The sequence below is a fragment of the Scyliorhinus torazame genome, chromosome 12 (assembly GCF_047496885.1).
Source record: "Scyliorhinus torazame isolate Kashiwa2021f chromosome 12, sScyTor2.1, whole genome shotgun sequence".
In the NCBI taxonomy this organism is placed as follows: domain Eukaryota; kingdom Metazoa; phylum Chordata; class Chondrichthyes; order Carcharhiniformes; family Scyliorhinidae; genus Scyliorhinus; species Scyliorhinus torazame.
This window is the reverse complement of record NC_092718.1, coordinates 210,114,885-210,132,633: the sequence shown is the minus strand read 5'-3', so window position 1 is coordinate 210,132,633 and position 17,749 is coordinate 210,114,885. Positions and strand designations below refer to the sequence as shown.

The following is a 17,749-nucleotide window of genomic DNA, read 5'->3' as shown; positions in this document are numbered from 1 at the left end:
CAGTGGTGCGCACAACACAGCCGTCCCGGTACAGCAGGTGGAGGTAGGGAGCAGCAGAGGGGCCGGGCGGTCGGAGGGCAGCCCAGCCCAAGCGAACATCTGCCGCCCAGATGGATCCCGGGTTCCTGGAGTTACCACACCCACACATAGATCCGATGCAACCACCGACCCGGAGACGAGCGAAGAGGGTGACGGCCGGCTTGCGGCGGCTGCAGTCGCAGGTCACGTCCAGGAGCTGGGAGTGGTGCCGGTCATACGTGCCACCCACGCCGACACCGCACGGGTGGCGTCTGCGGAGGAGGCAATGGGTGCGACGGTGTCAGACATGGGGAACGGTTTGCGAGGCCTGGGGCTTTCCGTGCAGGCGGCGTCTGTGGCCCAGGACATGGCTGCCCTCTCACAGGAGGCCATGAGCCAGTGCCAGCGCCAGATGGCAGAGGCGCTCAACGCCATGGCCCAGTTTCAGCAGGCCATAGCCCAGTCTCAGCAGGCCATAGCCCAGTCTCAGCAGGCCATAGCCCAGTCTCAGCAGGCCATAGCCCAGTCTCTGCAGGCCATGGCCCAGTCTCAGCAGGCCATCTCTGAGAGCATCGGCGCCAGTGGCCATGTGCGAGCCGGCGTCGCACAGTCACAGACAGGGTTTGCCAATCCCCTGGGCTCCATGGCTGCAAACCTGCAGACCCCTGTCGATACCAGCACGGGCCTCCAGGACTGGCAGCGCCAGATGTCGGGGGGGCGTCGGATGGCCAGTCCGTTCGCATCCCCCACCCATGTAGAGGCCTGGGGGCCATCGGGCACCCCGAGGGAGGAGGCGGTGGTGTGGTCCGTCCCGGGTCCCCCTGTAGGGGAGGTCCCGGTACACCGCGACACCTCGGACTCCCCCCCCCTTCCGTCCCAGGTGCATCGGGTGGGCAATGGGCAGGACAGGCTGGTAGCTCGCCATCCCAGTCGCCCGGGCCACAGCCTGGCCCATCTAGGCCAGGACGCCCCAGGAAACGGCTGCCAAAGGGATCCCGTGTCAGAGGGCAGGAATCACATGAGTCCACCTCCAGTTCTGCTGTACCATCTGGGGAACCACGTAGACGTAGTCAAAGGGCCCGTAAGGCCAAACAATTAGACACTGGGTAAGTTGGCACGGGTGCAGGGCACAGATGAGTTTTAGGGGCTAGGGCACGTGCATGAACTCCTTTGGTTATTAAAGTCAATGTTACACCTACAGAAGCTGCCTTTGTGCTCTGTCCAAAGCGTGCGGGGGTGTCATGTACGTTGAGCGCAAGTGTGTGTGTGTGAGGTGTGGTCTTACCTCAGCCCCAGGTGAGTCTGCCCCTTCCCCCTGGGCCGCCATCAACAACCCCCCGGGCAAAGGACGGGACTGTGCGCTGCAGTGTCACAGACGCATGCAGGGATGGTCCGGGTGGGATGGGTACTGTGGCCATGGGTCAGACATAGTCCAACGATGTGGAGCCAGGAGCTCATCGCAGGGCTGGTTGTCATCATCCTCCATGGCCTGGAATAGACACGCGTCCACCGCAACTGTGTGAGCCCGGCCGTTGTGCCGCAGGTGGATCGGCAATGGGGGGGGGGTGGTGTGCATGCGGGTGGGGTGGGTGGGGTTGGGGAGGGGGGTGAGGGTGCTGGGTGGGTGGATGGGCGGGGGGTATGGGTGGTCGGCTGTTGCCATGGTGTGCGGTCTGTGGCCGTACTACCCGATTCCCACGCCCATCTAGTCAGTGAGGCGGGCGGCTATCAGCCTGTCCCGTGCCTGCTGGGCCAGCCGGTAACGGTGGACAGCCACCCACCTGTGTCTAGCCCGTCTGCCCTGATCATTGCCCCCATCCCCCCTCATCTGGAAGGACTGCGCCTCTTCCTGCTGCTCCTCCACTCTCCTCTACCTGCGGCACATCGCCCCTCTGCTGGGCTATGTTGTGCAGGACGCAGCACACCACAATGATGCGGCCGACCCTATCTGACCGATACTGGAGGGCGCCCCCAGAGAGGTCCAGACACCTGAAACGCATCTTCAGCACGCCAAAGGACCTCTCTATCACTCCCCTTGTCGCTACATGGGCATCATTGTAGCGGTTCTCCGCCTCATTGCGTGGCCTCCGTATAGGCGTCATCAGCCACAATCGCAATAGGTAGCCCCTGTCGCCCAGCAACCAGCCCCTCAGCCGGGGATGGCGTCCCTCGTACATGCCGGTGATGGATGACCGCGACAACACGTATGAGTCGTGTACACTGCCCGGTAATGGGCGCAGACGTGCAGGATCATCATGCGGTGGTCGCAGACCACCTGTATGTTCATCGAATAGGTCCCCTTCCTATTGGTGAACATGGCCCTGTTCTCTGCAGATGGCCGCACCGCGACGTGCATCCCATCGATCGCGCCCTGGACCATGGGGAACCCGGCCACGGCAGAGAAGCCCACGGCCCGGGCATCTTGGCTGGCCCGGTCCACGGGGAAGCGGATGTAGCGGTGCGCCATGGCATATAGGGCATCAGTCACTGCCCGGATGCACCGGTGCACCGATGCCTGCGATATGCCGGACAGGTCCCCACTCGGTGCCTGGAATGACCCCGTTGCATAAAAGTTCAGGGCCACCGTAACCTGAACGGACACGGGGAGAGGGTGTCCCCCGCCAGTGCCACACGGTGACAGGTGTGCCAGCAGGTGGCAGATGTGTGCCACGGTTTCCCGCCTCATCCGGAGTCTTCTCCTGCATTCCCGTTCCGTGAGGTCCTGGTATGACTGCCGGGGCGGGTACACACGGGGCGCCCTCGGGTGCCTCCGTTGCTGTGGGGCCGCGATGTCCTCCTCCCCCTCCTCGTCCTGTCGGTCAGGTGTCCCTCCAGCCTGGGCGGCTGCCGCCTGTCCCTCTGCGGCAGCCTGCGCCGCCTCTCTGGCACGCTCCTCCTCCTCCTCCTCATCCAGGGCAACATAGACATTAGCGGCTGCCGCCACGGCGGCCAACACCGCTCGATGATCTGAAAACATGACGGCCTGGTGGGGGGGGGGGGGGGAACGATGACATGTCATCATTGCCCATATCCCCTCCTCCCCCCAGCCAGGTGGCATGGACCGCATGGGTCCAACTGTTGGAGGCTGGCACCTGGCCAGGTGGACCAACTCACTTACCCTCGCACACCCCTCCCCGGCACGGGCCCCCCATCCTCCTCCCGGCACGGGCACCCCATCCTCCTCCCCGGCACGGTCCCCCCCCATCCCCCTCCCCGGCACGGACCCCATCCTCCTCCCCGGCACGGGCCCCCCATCCTCCTCCCCGGCACGGGCCCCCCTTCCTCCTCCCCGGCACGGGCACCCCATCCTCCTCCCTGGCACGGACCCCCCCCATCCCCCTCCCCGGCACGGACCCCATCCTCCTCCCCGGCACGGGCCCCCCATCCTCCTCCCCGGCACGGCCCCACCGCCCCATCCTCCTCCCCGGCACGGGCCCCCCATCCTCCTCCCCGGACGGCCCCCCACCCTGCCCCTTCCTTCTCTCCGGCACGGGCCCCCCATCCTCCTCCCCGGCATGGCCCCCCCCCATCCCCCTCCCCGGCACAGGCCCCCCATCCTCGTCCCCGGCACGGACCCCCCCCCATCCTCCTCTCCGGCACGGGCCCCCCATCCTCCTCCCCGGCATGCCCCCCCCATCCCCCTCCCCGGCACGGGCCCCCCATCCTCCTCCCCGGCACGGACACCCCCCCCATCCTCATCCCCGGCACGGGCCCCCCATCCTCCTCCCCGGCACGGCCCCCCCCCATCCCCCTCCCCCACGGGCCCCCCCCCCATCCTCATCCCCGGCACGGGCCCCCCTTCCTCCTCCCCGGCACGGGCACCCCATCCTCCTCCCTGGCACGGACCCCCCCATCCCCCTCCCCGGCACGGACCCCATCCTCCTCCCCGGCACGGGCCCCCCATCCTCCTCCCCGGCACGGCCCCACCCCCCCATCCTCCTCCCCGGCACGGGCCCCCCATCCTCCTCCCCGGACGGCCCCCCACCCTGCCCCTTCCTCCTCTCCGGCACGGGCCCCCCATCCTCCTCCCCGGCATGGCCCCCCCCCCATCCCCCTCCCCGGCACAGGCCCGCCATCCTTGTCCCCGGCACGGACCCCCCCCCCCATCCTCCTCTCCGGCACGGGCCCCCCATCCTCCTCCCCGGCATGCCCCCCCCATACCCCTCCCCGGCATGGGCCCCCCATCCTCCTCCCCGGCACGGACACCCCCCCCATCCTCCTCCCCGGCACGGGCCCCCCATCCTCCTCCCCGGCACGGCCCCCCCCCATCCCCCTCCCCCACGGGCCCCCCCCCCCATCCTCCTCCCCGGCACGGGCCCCCATTCCTCCTCCCCGGCACGGCCCCCCCACATCCCCCTCCCCGGCACGGGCCCCCCATCCTCCTCCCCGGCACGGTCCCACCCCCCCATCCCCCCCCCGGCACGGGCCCCCCATCCTCCTCCCCGGCACGGTCCCACCCCCCCATTCCCCCCCCCGGCACGGGCCCCCCATCCTCCTCCCCGGCACGGCCGCCCCCTCCATTCCACCCCCCGGCACGGGCCCCCCATCCTCCTCTCCGGCACGGGCCCCCCATCCTCCTCCCCGGCACGGGCCCCCCATCCTCCTCTCCGGCTTGCCCCCCTCATCCCCCTCCCCGGCACGGGCCCCCCATCCTCCTCCCCGGCATGGCCCCCCCCCCCATCCCCCTCCCCGGCACAGGCCCCCCATCCTCCTCCCCAGCACGGACCCCCCCCCCATCCTCCTCTCCGGCACGGGCCCCCCATCCTCCTCCCCGGCATGCCCCCCCCATCCCCCTCCCCGGCACGGGCCCCCCATCCTCCTCCCCGGCACGGACACCCCCCCCATCCTCCTCCCCGGCACGGGCCCCCCATCCTCCTCCCCGGCACGGCCCCCCCCCATCCCCCTCCCCCACGGGCCCCCCCCCCATCCTCCTCCCCGGCACGGGCCCCCATTCCTCCTCCCCGGCACGGCCCCCCCACATCCCCCTCCCCGGCACGGGCCCCCCATCCTCCTCCCCGGCACGGTCCCACCCCCCCATCCCCCCCCCGGCACGGGCCCCCCATCCTCCTCCCCGGCACGGCCGCCCCCCCCATCCTCCTCCCCGGCACGGGCCCCCCATCCTCCTCCCCGGCATGGCCCCCCCCCCCCATCCCCCTCCCCGGCACAGGCCCCCCATCCTCCTCCCCAGCACGGACCCCCCCCCATCCTCCTCTCCGGCACGGGCCCCCCATCCTCCTCCCCGGCATGCCCCCCGCCATCCCCCTCCCCGGCACGGGCCCCCCATCCTCCTCCCCGGCACGGACACCCCCCCCCATCCTCCTCCCCGGCACGGGCCCCCCATCCTCCTCCCCGGCACGGCCCCCCCCCCATCCCCCTCCCCGGCACAGGCCCCCCATCCTCCTCCCCGGCACGGACCCCCCCCCATCCTCCTCCCCGGCACGGCCCCCCCCCATCCCCCTCCCCGGCACGGGCCCCCCATCCTCCTCCCCGGCACGGACCCCCCCCATCCTCCTCCCCGGCACGGGCCCCCCATCCTCCTCCCCGGCACGGCCCCCCCCTATCCTCCTCCCCGGCACGGGCCCCCCATCCTCCTCCCCAGCACGGCCCCCCCCATCCCCCTCCCCGGCACAGGCCCCCCATCCTCCTCCCCGGCACGGACCCCCCCCCCATCCTCCTCCCCGGCACGGACCCCCCCCCCCATCCTCCTCCCCGGCACGGACCTCCCATCCTCCTCCCCGGCACGGCCCCCCCCCCATCCCCCTCCCTGGCACGGGCCCCCATTCTCCTCCCCGGCACGGTCCCACCCCCCATCCCCCCCCGGCATGGGCCCCCCATCCTCCTCCCCGGCACGGCTCCCCCCTCCATTCCCCTCCCCGGCACGGGCCCCCCATCCTCCTCTCCGGCACGGGCCCCCCATCCTCCTCCTCGGCATGCCCCCCCTCATCCCCCTCCCCGGCACGGGCCCCCCCATCCTCCTGCCCAGCACGGACCCCCCCCCATCCTCCTCCCCGGCACGGGCCCCCCATCCTCCTCACCGGCACGGCCCCCCCTCATCCCCCTCCCCGGCACGGGCCCCCCCATCCTCCTGCCCGGCACGGACCCCCCCCCATCCTCCTCCCCGGCACGGGCCCCCCATCCTCCTCACCGGCACGGCCCCCCCTCATCCCCCTCCCCGGCACGGGCCCCCCCATCCTCCTGCCCGGCACGGACCCCCCCCATCCTCCTCCCCGGCACGGGCCCCCCATCCTCCTCACCGGCACAGCCCCCCCCCATCCCCCTCCCCGGCACGGGCCCCCCATCCTCCTCCCCGGCACGGTCCCACCCCCCATCACCCTCCCCGGCACAGGCCCCCCATCCCCCTCCCCGGCACGGACCCCATCCTCCTCCCCGGCACGGGCCCCCCATCCTCCTCCCCGGCACGGACCCCATCCCCCTCCCCGGCACGGACCCCCCATCCCCCTCCCCGGCACGGGCCCCCCTCCCGGCACTCCCCCGGAGCCCAGCCCACTCTAACTACCCCCCCACCCCCCCCCGGCACGGGCCCCCCATCCTCCTCCCCGGCACGGGCCCCCCATCCTCCTCCCCGTCTCGGCCCCCCCCCCCATCCCCCTCCCTGGCACGGGCCCCCATCCTCCTCCCCGGCACGGTCCCACCCCCCATCACCCCCCCGGCACGGGCCCCCCATCCTCCTCCCCGGCACGGCCCCCCCCTCCATTCCCCTCCCCGGCACGGGCCCCCCATCCTCCTCTCCGGCACGGCCCCACCATCCTCCTCCCCGGCACGGCCCCCCCCCATTCCCCTCCCTGGCACGGGCCCCCCATCCTCCTCTCTGGCACGGCCCCCCCTCATCCCCCTCCCCGGCACGGGCCCCCCATCCTCCTCCCCGGCACGGGCCCCCCATCCTCCTCCCCGTCTCGGCCCCCCCCCCATCCCCCTCCCTGGCACGGGCCCCCATCCTCCTCCCCGGCACGGTCCCACCCCCCATTCCCCCCCCGGCACGGGCCCCCCCATCCTCCTCCCCGGCACGGCCCCCCCCCTCCATTCCCCTCCCCGGCACGGGCCCCCCATCCTCCTCTCCGGCACGGGCCCCCCCATCCTCCTCTCCGGCACGGGCCCCCCATCCTCCTCCCCGGCATGCCCCCCCTCATCCCCCTCCCCGGCACGGGCCCCCCATCCTCCTCCCCGGCACGGACCCCCCCCATCCTCCTCCCCGGCACGGGCCCCCCATCCTCCTCATCGGCACGGCCCCCCCCCATCCCCCTCCCCGGCACGGGCCCCCCATCCTCCTCCCCGGCACGGCCCCCCCCCCCATCCTCCTCCCCGGCACGGGCCCCCCATCCTCCTCCCCGGCACAGCCCCCCCCATCCCCCTCCCTGGCACGGGCCCCCATCCTCCTCCCCGGCACGGTCCCACCCCTCATCCCCCCCCCGGCACGGGCCCCCCATCCTCCTCCCCGGCACGGCCCCCCCCCTCCATTCCCCTCCCCGGCACGGGCCCCCCATCCTCCTCTCCGGCACGGGCCCCCCATCCTCCTCCCCGGCATGCCCCCCCTCATCCCCCTCCCCGGCACGGGCCCCCCATCCTCCTCCCCGGCACGGACCCCCCCCCATCCTCCTCCCCGGCACGGGCCCCCCATCCTCCTCACCGGCACGGCCCCCCCCATCCCCCTCCCCGGCACGGGCCCCCCATCCTCCTCCCCGGCACAGCCCCCCCCCCATCGCCCTCCCCGGCACGGGCCCCCCATCCTCCTCCCCGGCACGGTCCCACCCCCCATCCCCCTCCCCGGCACGGGCCCCCCATCCCCCTCCCCGGCACGGACCCCATCCTCCTCCCCGGCACGGACCCCATCCCCCTCCCCGGCACGGACCCCCCATCCCCCTCCCCGGCACGGGCCCCCCTCCCAGCACTCCCCTGGAGCCCAGCCCACTCTAACTACCCCCCCCCCACCCCCCCCCGCCGCACACACACACACACAACCCTAGACACACCTTTCCCCACACATTCAGACTGCGGCCACGCCATCGCCTGCCCAGCGGCCAACCCCCCAGGCCGTCACTCACCTCCACGCTGGTCGGCGTGAACCTGGAGCACAGGTTGACGCCGATTAAAAGGAGTTTTGATTTATGTCGACGTGACCCGTCATCACGCCGACGGGACTTCGGCCCATCCGTACGGGAGAATATCGGCAGGCCCAAAATCGGCTGCCTTGCGCCCACCCGTGCCATTCTCCGACGTCTGCGGCGCCATTAACGCCCCGCCGACTTTTTTCCCTTCGGAGACTTCGGCAACCGGCGGGGGCGGGATTCACGGCGGCCAACGGCCATTCTCCGACCCGCTGGGGGGTCGGAGAATGACGCCCATGGTGTTTTGCCTTCTTGAACCACTGCAGTCCATGTAGTGTAGGTACATTCAGAGTGCCATGTGGGAGGGCAACCCAGGTTTCAGACCCTGTGACAGTGAAGGAATGGCAATCAAAGTCAGAATGGTGTGAGGCTTGGAGGGCAACCTGCTACTCCTGCCTTTCTAGGTGGTACTGGTCAGGAGTTTGGACGGTGCTGCTGAAGCGGCCTTGGTGAGTTGCTGCAGTGCATCATGTAAATGGTACGCACTGCTGCCACTTGGCAGTGGGAGTGAATGCTTAAGGCGGTGAATGAGATGCTGATCAAGCTGATTGCTTTGCCCTGGTTGAGCTTCTTAAGTGTTGCTGGTGTCATGTGAGGGGCCCTTTAAGAAATGTGGGGATTATCAAATGGCTGCAGTGATGTCATTGTGTGGGTGGAGCTGGGCTGTGATTCTGTCTTACTTTCGTTTTGAGCTGGAAGCTGCTTTGTGGCCCTGAGCTGGGAGCTGCATTCAAACAAAGAAGGTGTATTTTTGGTCTCTCTCTCTCTGCATGCTAAAGAATGTCTCCATACTAAATGTTAACTTCAAAGTAATACCTGTTTTCTATAAGGAATTCAAATCTACTGTTCTGTAGAAAAAGGGTATTTGGCTTATGGATGTTGTTAGGAAAGTTATTACGGGTTACCTATAGAGTACTGTATTTTTTTTTGAGGGGGGGGGTGGTATTTGTGTTGGTAGTTGATAAGATGTTGACTGTATGTTTATAAAATGTTATCTGGATTCATAGAATAAACACTGTTTTGTTTAATCAATGTATTATGTATTATACAATCTCTGTTGTATAATACTGGAAAGTGGGCCCTTGTGCTCCCCATAACCAAAATCTATTAAAAGTTGTAGGTCAGTTGAGCTCCATGATATACTTTGGTGTTCTCCAAACCCTGGCCCATAACACTGGAGTTGCTCTCATCCAGGTATTTTGTCACCGTCCTGACCCGTGTCTTGTATATAACTTTGGGAAAATAGGAGTGAATTGTTTTACACAGCCTCTGACCTCCTCCAGTAGCCACAGTATTTATATGGCTGGTCCAGTTAAGATTCCGGTCAATGATGACATAGAACATAGAACATACAGTGCAGAAGGAGGCCATTCGGCCCATCGAGTCTGCACTGACCCACTTAAGCCCTCACTTCCACCCCATCCCCATAACCCCAATAACCCCTCCTCATCTTTTTGGTCACTAAGGGCAATTTATCATGGCCAATCCACCTAACCTGCACGTCTTTGGACTGTGGGAGGAAACCGGAGCACCCAGAGGACACCCACGCACACACGGGGAGAACGTGCAGACTCTGCACAGACAGTGACTCAGCGGGGAATTGAACCTGGGACCATGGCTCTGTGAAGCCACAGTGCTATCCAATTGTGCTACCGTGCTGCCCCTATGATAACCTCCATGATGGTAATGGTGAGAGAACTCAATGATGATAATGCATTGAATGTCAAAGAGAGGTGTTAGCTCCTCACTTGTTGGTGACTGTCATTGCTCGGCACTTGTATGGAACATTACTTGCCCCCTTCAGCTAAATCCTGAATGGTTTTCCAGGCTTAGCTACACATAGGAGGAGACTTTCATCATCTGAGGAGTTAAAATAAATATTGAGCATTGTCCAAACATTGGCGAACATCCCCACTTCTGCAGCAATGTCCTGAGATGATCTGGCCTCCAGCAATCACAACCATCTTCCTTGTTGTTCGATATGACTCCAACAAATGGAAAGATTTCCTCCCCAATTCATGTTGACCTCAATTTTATGAGGGTTTCTTGATGGTACACTTGGCCAAATGCTGCCTTGACTTCAAGGGCTGTCCCTCACACCTCACTTCTCCACTTGGCACTTTTTAGCATGCTTGGACCAAGGTTGTAATGAGATCTGGGGCTGAGTGGTTCTGCCGGAACCCTGATTGTTGCTGAGTAAGTGCCACTTGATAGCACTGTCCATGACATATTCCATCACTTTGTTCATGATTCAGAATAGACTGATGGTCAATAATTGGCTGGATTGGATTTGTTCTGCTTTTAGTGAGCGGGACATATCTGGGAGATTTCCCACAATGTTGGACAGATGTTAGTATTGTAGCTGTACTGGAACAGCTTGGCTAACTACTGGGTGTAGTTCTGGAGCACGAGTTTTCAATACTACAGCTGGGACATGTTGGAGGCCCAAAGCCTTTGCTATATCCCGTGCACGTGGCCATTTCTTGATGTCGTGCGGAGTGAATTGAAAATTAAAATCGCTTATTGTCACAAGTAGGATTCAATGAAGTTACTGTGAAAAGCCCCTAGTCGCCACATTCCCGCGTCTGTTCGGGGAGGCTGGTACGGGAATTTAACCGTGCTGCTGGCCTGCCTTGATCTGCTTTAAAAGCCAGCAATTTAGCCCAGTGTGCTAAACCAGCCCCTGATTGAATTGGCCAAATCAATTGGCTGAAGACTGGCATCTGTGTTGCTGGGGAACTCAGGAGGAGACGGTGATGACTTATTGGCACATGAAGGAGAAGATGGCTTCACATGCTTCCGATTTCTCTTTTGCACAGATGTGCTGTGCTCCACGATCAAAGAGGACAGGGTGCTCATGGAATCTTTGTCCAGATAATTGTTCAATTATCCACCATCGTTCATGACGGGACCTGACAGAGATTACACCAGATCGACCGTATAGATCTTCGTTTCACTTCAAGCACTATCTTCTTTTCTAACCCATGCGTTTGTCTAGTTTCCACTAGATGCATCAATGCTCTTCACCCCAATAGCAGCATGTGGTAGTGAATTATACATTTTCACCATAAATTCCTGATTTAATCTATGACCGACTGTCTTCTATTTATGCCTCTGAGGTCTGGTCTTGCCCACAAAAGACTATTAGGACTATCAAACACCTTTATCAGCTTAAAGACCTCCTGCAGGTTAACCCCCCACCCACCCACCAACCCCCACAACCTTCTGTTTTCTAATAATGCACAGATATTGAAATACTCACCGATGTAGCATCAAGCAAATGAAAAGTAGCAGATTGGGGACTCACTTGCGCAACTAACTGAACAACTTCTCTGGAAAACGAAAAGAGAGACATTAGAGAGATTTCCCATGATTCAGAATCCATTTCTGTAAATGTGCGTTTATGAGTTTTTATGCTGGGAGAATGTTCTTTTACTAACTTGTCACTGGTGAAGATGTAGCCAACCACATTCCTTGCTGCTCCAAGTATCACTGCATTGACTAATGAAATGGACACTGTGGAAATAAATAGACATGTAAAATAATTCTCACCAAACGATCTATTTGAAGTTCGGGACAATCTTTCTGAAGAAAATTGTCGTTCATGGTTTTTTTTTCCTCTGCTTTTTCCAAAACGGGACCTCCCATCATTAGGGATGAGTACTTTTGTTAGGATTGAAGCTTTGATTGTTTAATAGGCCATACGTATTGTTTGATAGACTGCGCGTGTATATAAAGGGGACACTGTGGTGTTGGAGAACTGATTGCAGAACACAATAAAATTGGAGTTGAAGAAGTCAAGATTTGCTTTTGAGTTCTTATTACAGAGATACCATCTGAGCTTAACACCCACCTCCCCTTTGTTTTCCTGGATATCAATTCCCTGTCTGGGTTCCGATTGATGGATCGCATCCCTTCCCTGCTCCTTCCGTTTACTTGCTCCAGGGAACTTCGTCCTAGGCAAGTCGAGACAGCAAATGTCAATCTATTTGCCCATGGTGGGGGGAGGCATCACCTTCAGTTGTGGCCGCAACCCCCTTGTCCACAGCCACACGATAACCATCAGGAGCAGGGCTAACAGCTGACCTCCTATTCCCAAATCCAGATTCTTGTGGTCAGACTTTGACCGACATCCCAGTGGAGATTGGCTCTCTTAACAGGGATCAGGCGTCAAACATGGGATTATCCCGTCTATATAAAAGAAAACAGAAAATGCTGGTAAAAGCACTGACTAGACTGGGTATCCTCTCAGGCTTCCCTCCCCACTACATTGACCACCATCTCGGCCACATATACCATGGGGTCCCTGCCTTCGATCCCCTCCGGTAGGCCTACAATCCGCACGTTTTGCCTTCTCAAGCGGTTCTCTTGATCTTCCGCTTTGCCCTTCAGACTGCCCTGCGTCGTGACCAGCCTCGCCACCTCCTTTTCCAGTGCCATGATCCGATCACCTTCGTCCATTGTGGCCTTTTCCAACTCTTCGGTGGTCGCCTCTTGCGCTTCCAGTCTCTTCTCTGCTCTGCTCGGGGTGAGCTGTATCTGGGTCAGGGTCTTGGCCACCACTGCCTTCACCGCGGCCTCAATGTCCGCTTTTACCTCCGCCGTCACCTCGTGCCGGTGCTCCCTCAGCCCCTCGGGAAAGGATGCCTTCCAGTTAGCTCCTGTCTGTCCTGCTCTTTTTGTTTCAGCGATACTTCCGCTCCACCGCCTCGTGCGCGGTTGGCTCGTCTGAATGTGGTCGCCCCTGTCCCGTTCTGCTCCTGGTGTCTGTTCTGCCTCTAGATTGCTTTCCTTCGGCCAGTTTTGCTTATAATCCCTCACTTCCTTCCTTCCTCTGTCCTATTAAGCTTGCGGAATGGGTTGCTGCGTCTTTTTGGCGAGTTATGTTGAAAAGTGGCTGTTTTTCGAGAGCCACCTAACATGTGACTGCTCAGCACGTCGTCATCACCGGAGGTTCCACACCATCCTGCCTTGACCATATAATCATCATTCCGACATTGTCCCTGGGTCGGAATCCGGGAATTCCCGGCCTAACACCATTGTGAGACCACCAGCACCATAAGAACAGGAATGAGGGGACCCACCACCCACACCCTCTCAGGGTAACCAGGAAGTGGCAATAAATACAGCATTAGCAAAACCTTAAATAACAGAATGTTTTAAAAAAAACCGAGTGGAAGTGCCTTGTGTGTGGACATCAGGCTAGGGCAGAATCAGGCTCAGCTGTGATAACTCCTGCAGTCAAATAGCCTGGCAACAATTACTGTTTAGGCTCGTTCACAAAGAATGTCCAATTGGGAAGGATGTTGACACACGGGGAGCTATATTGCAATGAGGAGCCAAACTCTACAGGAGGGTTTAAAAGGTGGGGAATGTTGGAGAGATTGTCGGAGTTACATTGTTGGAATAGTTAATTTTAGTCAATGAGTTTAAACTGTTGGACTCACCAATGCAGCACAGAGCAACTTTAGCAGAGTTGACAGCCTGCTCTGGATCACTGGCACCCAGTGCGTTGCCCACATGAACAGTGGCAGCCACACTGTATCCCAGCGAAACCTGCAGGAGAAAGAATACAAAGAATGACCCTCTCAATTTAATCTGTTGCTTTAAGTAACTGTTCCATCAATATAGTTGCGGGTGGGTGTATCAGCAAACGGGTCAGGAAGGTCAGAGGCCCACAGTCTCCTTTATGCCGAGTTACCTGACCTCAGACCTCAGCATTAACCTCATTCTGCCCGTGTTTGAGTGCGGCTCACCCCCACAACACAAAAAGATGCGCAGGTTAGGTGGATTGGCCACGCTAAATTTCCCCCTTAATTGGGATAATTTCTTTTTTGAAAAGAAAGACATTGCAGTTGTGCGGTTAGATTATTAATACAGCGGAGAAACTGAGAGACCTTGAGGTGCTGATACGTAGATTTTAAAATGAGCACATCGTTAGAAATGGCCATTAAAAGGTAAGTGAGGTTCCGAGTTTTATCTAAAAGTTGGAGGTAATGTTACATCTCTACAAGGTATAGGTTCGTTCAGAACTGAAATCTTGCACGTGGTCCAGAAACCTCGGGCGGGATTCTCCGGTGGCCGACGCCGACATCGCGTTCGGCGATCGGTCGGGGAATATCTGTTTCCGCCCAAATCGTTGCCTGAGGCCCCCCCCGATGCTCCACCTGCGACCAGCCGAGTTCCCGATGGCGTGGGTCTCTCATGGTCTCACCCATCGGGATCTTTAGCATGGCGGCTGCGGACTCAGTGCAGCGCCGCCACTTAGTCGGGGAGGGCCGATCCGGGGGCAGGTGGGGACTTTGCCAGGGCCTGGGGGACACTGTTGGGGCGGGGGTCCGGGGGTCGCGGGCCATCCAAAGAGGGGCACTATTTTGCAGGTCGGGTCCGCGCGCGACCAGCACCGTGTTGCACGGCACGGACACGGTCACGGCAATTCTCCAGGCCGTATCGGCAGCTAGAGCTGGGTGTTCCACACTGCTCAAATGCTAGCCCCCAGCCAAACGGAGGATTAGTGGCCATTTTGCGCCGCATTTTCGGGCGTAAAACGCCACCATACCCAAGCCGGCAAGAGGACAGCCTCACAATCAGAAAATCCAACCTCTCATTCTAGAACCAGGCATAGGGCATTGCAAAGGTCCACTGGAATAACACTAGGAATGGAGGCTACAGCTACAAATAACAGCCTGAAAATGTGAGGTTGGAGCAGAATGTGACTGAGGATTCCAAAAATATGAGAAAAGTTTGGAGAGTGAATGGTGAAGATCACTCGTAACAAAGAGGGGTAGCTCAGGATTACCATTGGTAGAACCAGGGGAAGGAATTATAAGAAATGTTTTCACAAACAGGGTTATTAGAACATGGAATACCTTCACCCAAGGATCTCTTGAGGGTGAGACTGTAACCTGGCTTAGAATGGAATTGTCTGAGCGTTAAAAAGGGGGGCTCAGTTAGGTCAGTTGGCTGGATGGCTGGTTTGTGATGCGGAGCGACAGCAACAGCACAGGTTCAATTCCTGTACCGGCTGACGTTATCCATCAGGGCCCCGTCTTCTCATCTTTGCCGCTCATGTGAGGCGGGGGTAACCCTCATGCTAAATCACGACCAGTCAGCTGCCTCCAAAAAAGGAGAGAACAGCCTATGGTCCTCAGGGACTGTGGCAACCCTCAACTCACAGAACGCATGTGATGAAGTAGCAGAGGAATGGGGTGATAGATAGTAGATAGCTCCAATTCAAGAGCTGACACCATTGCCGCACAATGGGATGATTCACTTCCTTTGTTGATCCATTTGCGTGTCTCTTCGACGGTATTACTGGGATTGTCTGTTTAGTTGAGTTTGAATAGGGCGTGTAAGGGCCCGTTACACAGGATGCAATCCTGCCACAGCGGAAATGCAGTAAAAAGAGGGGGATGCTTAACCTTCATTTAACGCCTTTTCCGGGCGAGGTTTTGTTCCGTTTCTGCGCTAAAACCACTATTCTTCGGTTAAACTGGAATTCGGTATGCAAGCATCGCCCATGCACAGGATCTTCATCCTCACTTCAATAAGGACGCGGGAGTCCAAACCAAGTGAAAATAAGGACAAAGTTTTATTTCCAAAGAGTCCCCGATAGATCCCTACCGGGCACCTCTCTGGCCGACTTCATATAATCCAGGTAATTGAGATACCCCGCCCTTAACGGGAGAGCTCGTACTCCGCAAGGAACCACGAGAAGACAAGCATTCCCATTCCATTGGCTCCATGCGGGATTCACACTTACCCTGTATGCGATTGTTATCATCTGAAAAATGATGGACTGGGCTCCAAGTTGAACTTCATTAATTAACCCTGTGAAGAGGGAGGGAACAAACAAAACATTGAAGTTAATCGAAGCAAACAAATAGCAAAACAGAAAAAAAAATCCGACGTGGACTCAAGCTTTCAACAGAAGCCAAGCTAATTTCTGGCATTTTTATTTGGTGAGGCTGAGTGCCAGCCTATAATTACCCTCCCCTCATTGTTTCCGCCTCACCCCGACCACTCCCCTGGGACCTGCATGTGAGAGGGTGGGGGGCTGCCAGGATTCCAGCTCTCTGCCATTGTCGCTGTGAAGTCACTTCCAGGCTGCAATAAGAATGATCTGACAATGGTTTCCCTCCAGTTTCCTCCTCACCCCCCCCACCACCCCCTCCCCCTCCAGGGAGCAGTGTTTGATCTCCAAGTTGTTACTCCCCAGGACAGCCCGTGTGAGATCAACAACTCAGCTAAGTACAGAATTAACCCTCACTCCCTGCTGCCACGTACTGTAAAAGATAGTATACTTGAGATTTGTGTAATTTAATATAAATTCTCGACGTAGTTCAGGATGCACCCCAGAGTAGAAACATGTTCACGGATTGAGGCAACATAGAATCATTAAATCTGAAGAGACCGTTCGCCCCACTGTGCTAGCTCTGTATAATTGCTGTCCAATTTAACCCATCATAAACTGTAAGGGCAAAATTCATGCAGGACAATGACATGGCCTCCCAGGTATTCAAATAAAAATTTGCATGAACAGTGCAATACAAAGCAGACGGGTAGTCTCCAGAAATACCTGTAGGGCTAACGGTTTCTGTGGCTTGATTTGCAAAACTTTTCTTTGTTGCGACACCGCCTTCGCCAGCTCTGTCAATGAATCCCCGCCGTTCCCTCTCTTTACTGAATGTAAATATTGGCATTCTGGGCAACAAGAAAATAGAGGGGCAGCACGGTGGTGCAGTGGTTAGCACTGCTGCCTCATGGCGCCGAGGTCCCAGGTTTGATCCCGGCTCTGGTCCACTGTCCGTGTGGGAGTTTGCACATTCTCCCCGTGTTTGCGTGGGTTTCGCCCCCACAACCCGAAGATGTGCAAGGTAGGTGGATTGGGAACGCTAAATTACCCCTTAATTGGAAAAACAGAATTGGGTGCTCTAAATTTTTTTAAAAACAACAATAAAATAGAATTGAAAACAGCAGAAGTAGAATTCTTCACAGCATAGGTGAAAAAAATCCTTCCCCTTTTCATCCCATGCTGTAGAGAGGAATGGAACTGAACAAGACTGTCAGTGCCAAATATCGTGGGATGATAGATACACAGACCCCTCACTGGGTGACTCCAGATTTACTTCCTTCATTGACTCAAATATCAAAGCAGAAAAAATATCTTATGGTGAATCAACCTTCCAACAGAAGCTAAACCAATTTCTGGCATTTTTATTTTGTGGGGCAAAGTGTCAACCTCTAATTACCCTCCCCTCATCAATGCTTTGCGTTGTCAAGTAAGATTTTCAAAATTGGCCAATTTTAGGCCAATGAGATTCCTTCTGTATTTCCTACAATAGGAAAAACTACACTTCTCCGAAGTCCTGTTGACTCCGCATCAATGCAAATCTTTCCTCATGAGTCTGACATACGCTCACAAGTTGTAAGTGTACAGAAGTGAACCCATTATACTCTCTAATCTACGACACAGGTGCGGAGGTCGCGCCCTTTGGTCCAATAGATCCATTCTTTGCCAGTGGGGGAGCATGTCAGAGTGTAACTCACACAGGTGGGAAACCCAAATTCAGTTGAAACTTGGGTCTGGATTTTCATCTTTGAGACTG

At 59.4% G+C, this 17,749-nt stretch overlaps 1 protein-coding gene across 2 annotated transcripts in view; it reads right to left on the bottom strand.

Annotated features, from left to right (window-relative positions):
• Positions 1-17,749, bottom strand: part of LOC140386939 (multidrug and toxin extrusion protein 1-like) — a 41,733-nt gene that overhangs the window by 10,485 nt on the left and 13,499 nt on the right. For both annotated transcript variants that reach the window (XM_072469847.1, XM_072469846.1), the window contains 4 exons: positions 15,904-15,971; positions 13,589-13,697; positions 11,582-11,657; positions 11,404-11,473 (listed from right to left, as the gene is read on the bottom strand). In XM_072469847.1, coding sequence (XP_072325948.1) covers positions 11,404-11,473; positions 11,582-11,657; positions 13,589-13,697; positions 15,904-15,971 — 323 coding nt within the window. The remainder of the gene's footprint in view (positions 1-11,403; positions 11,474-11,581; positions 11,658-13,588; positions 13,698-15,903; positions 15,972-17,749) is intronic.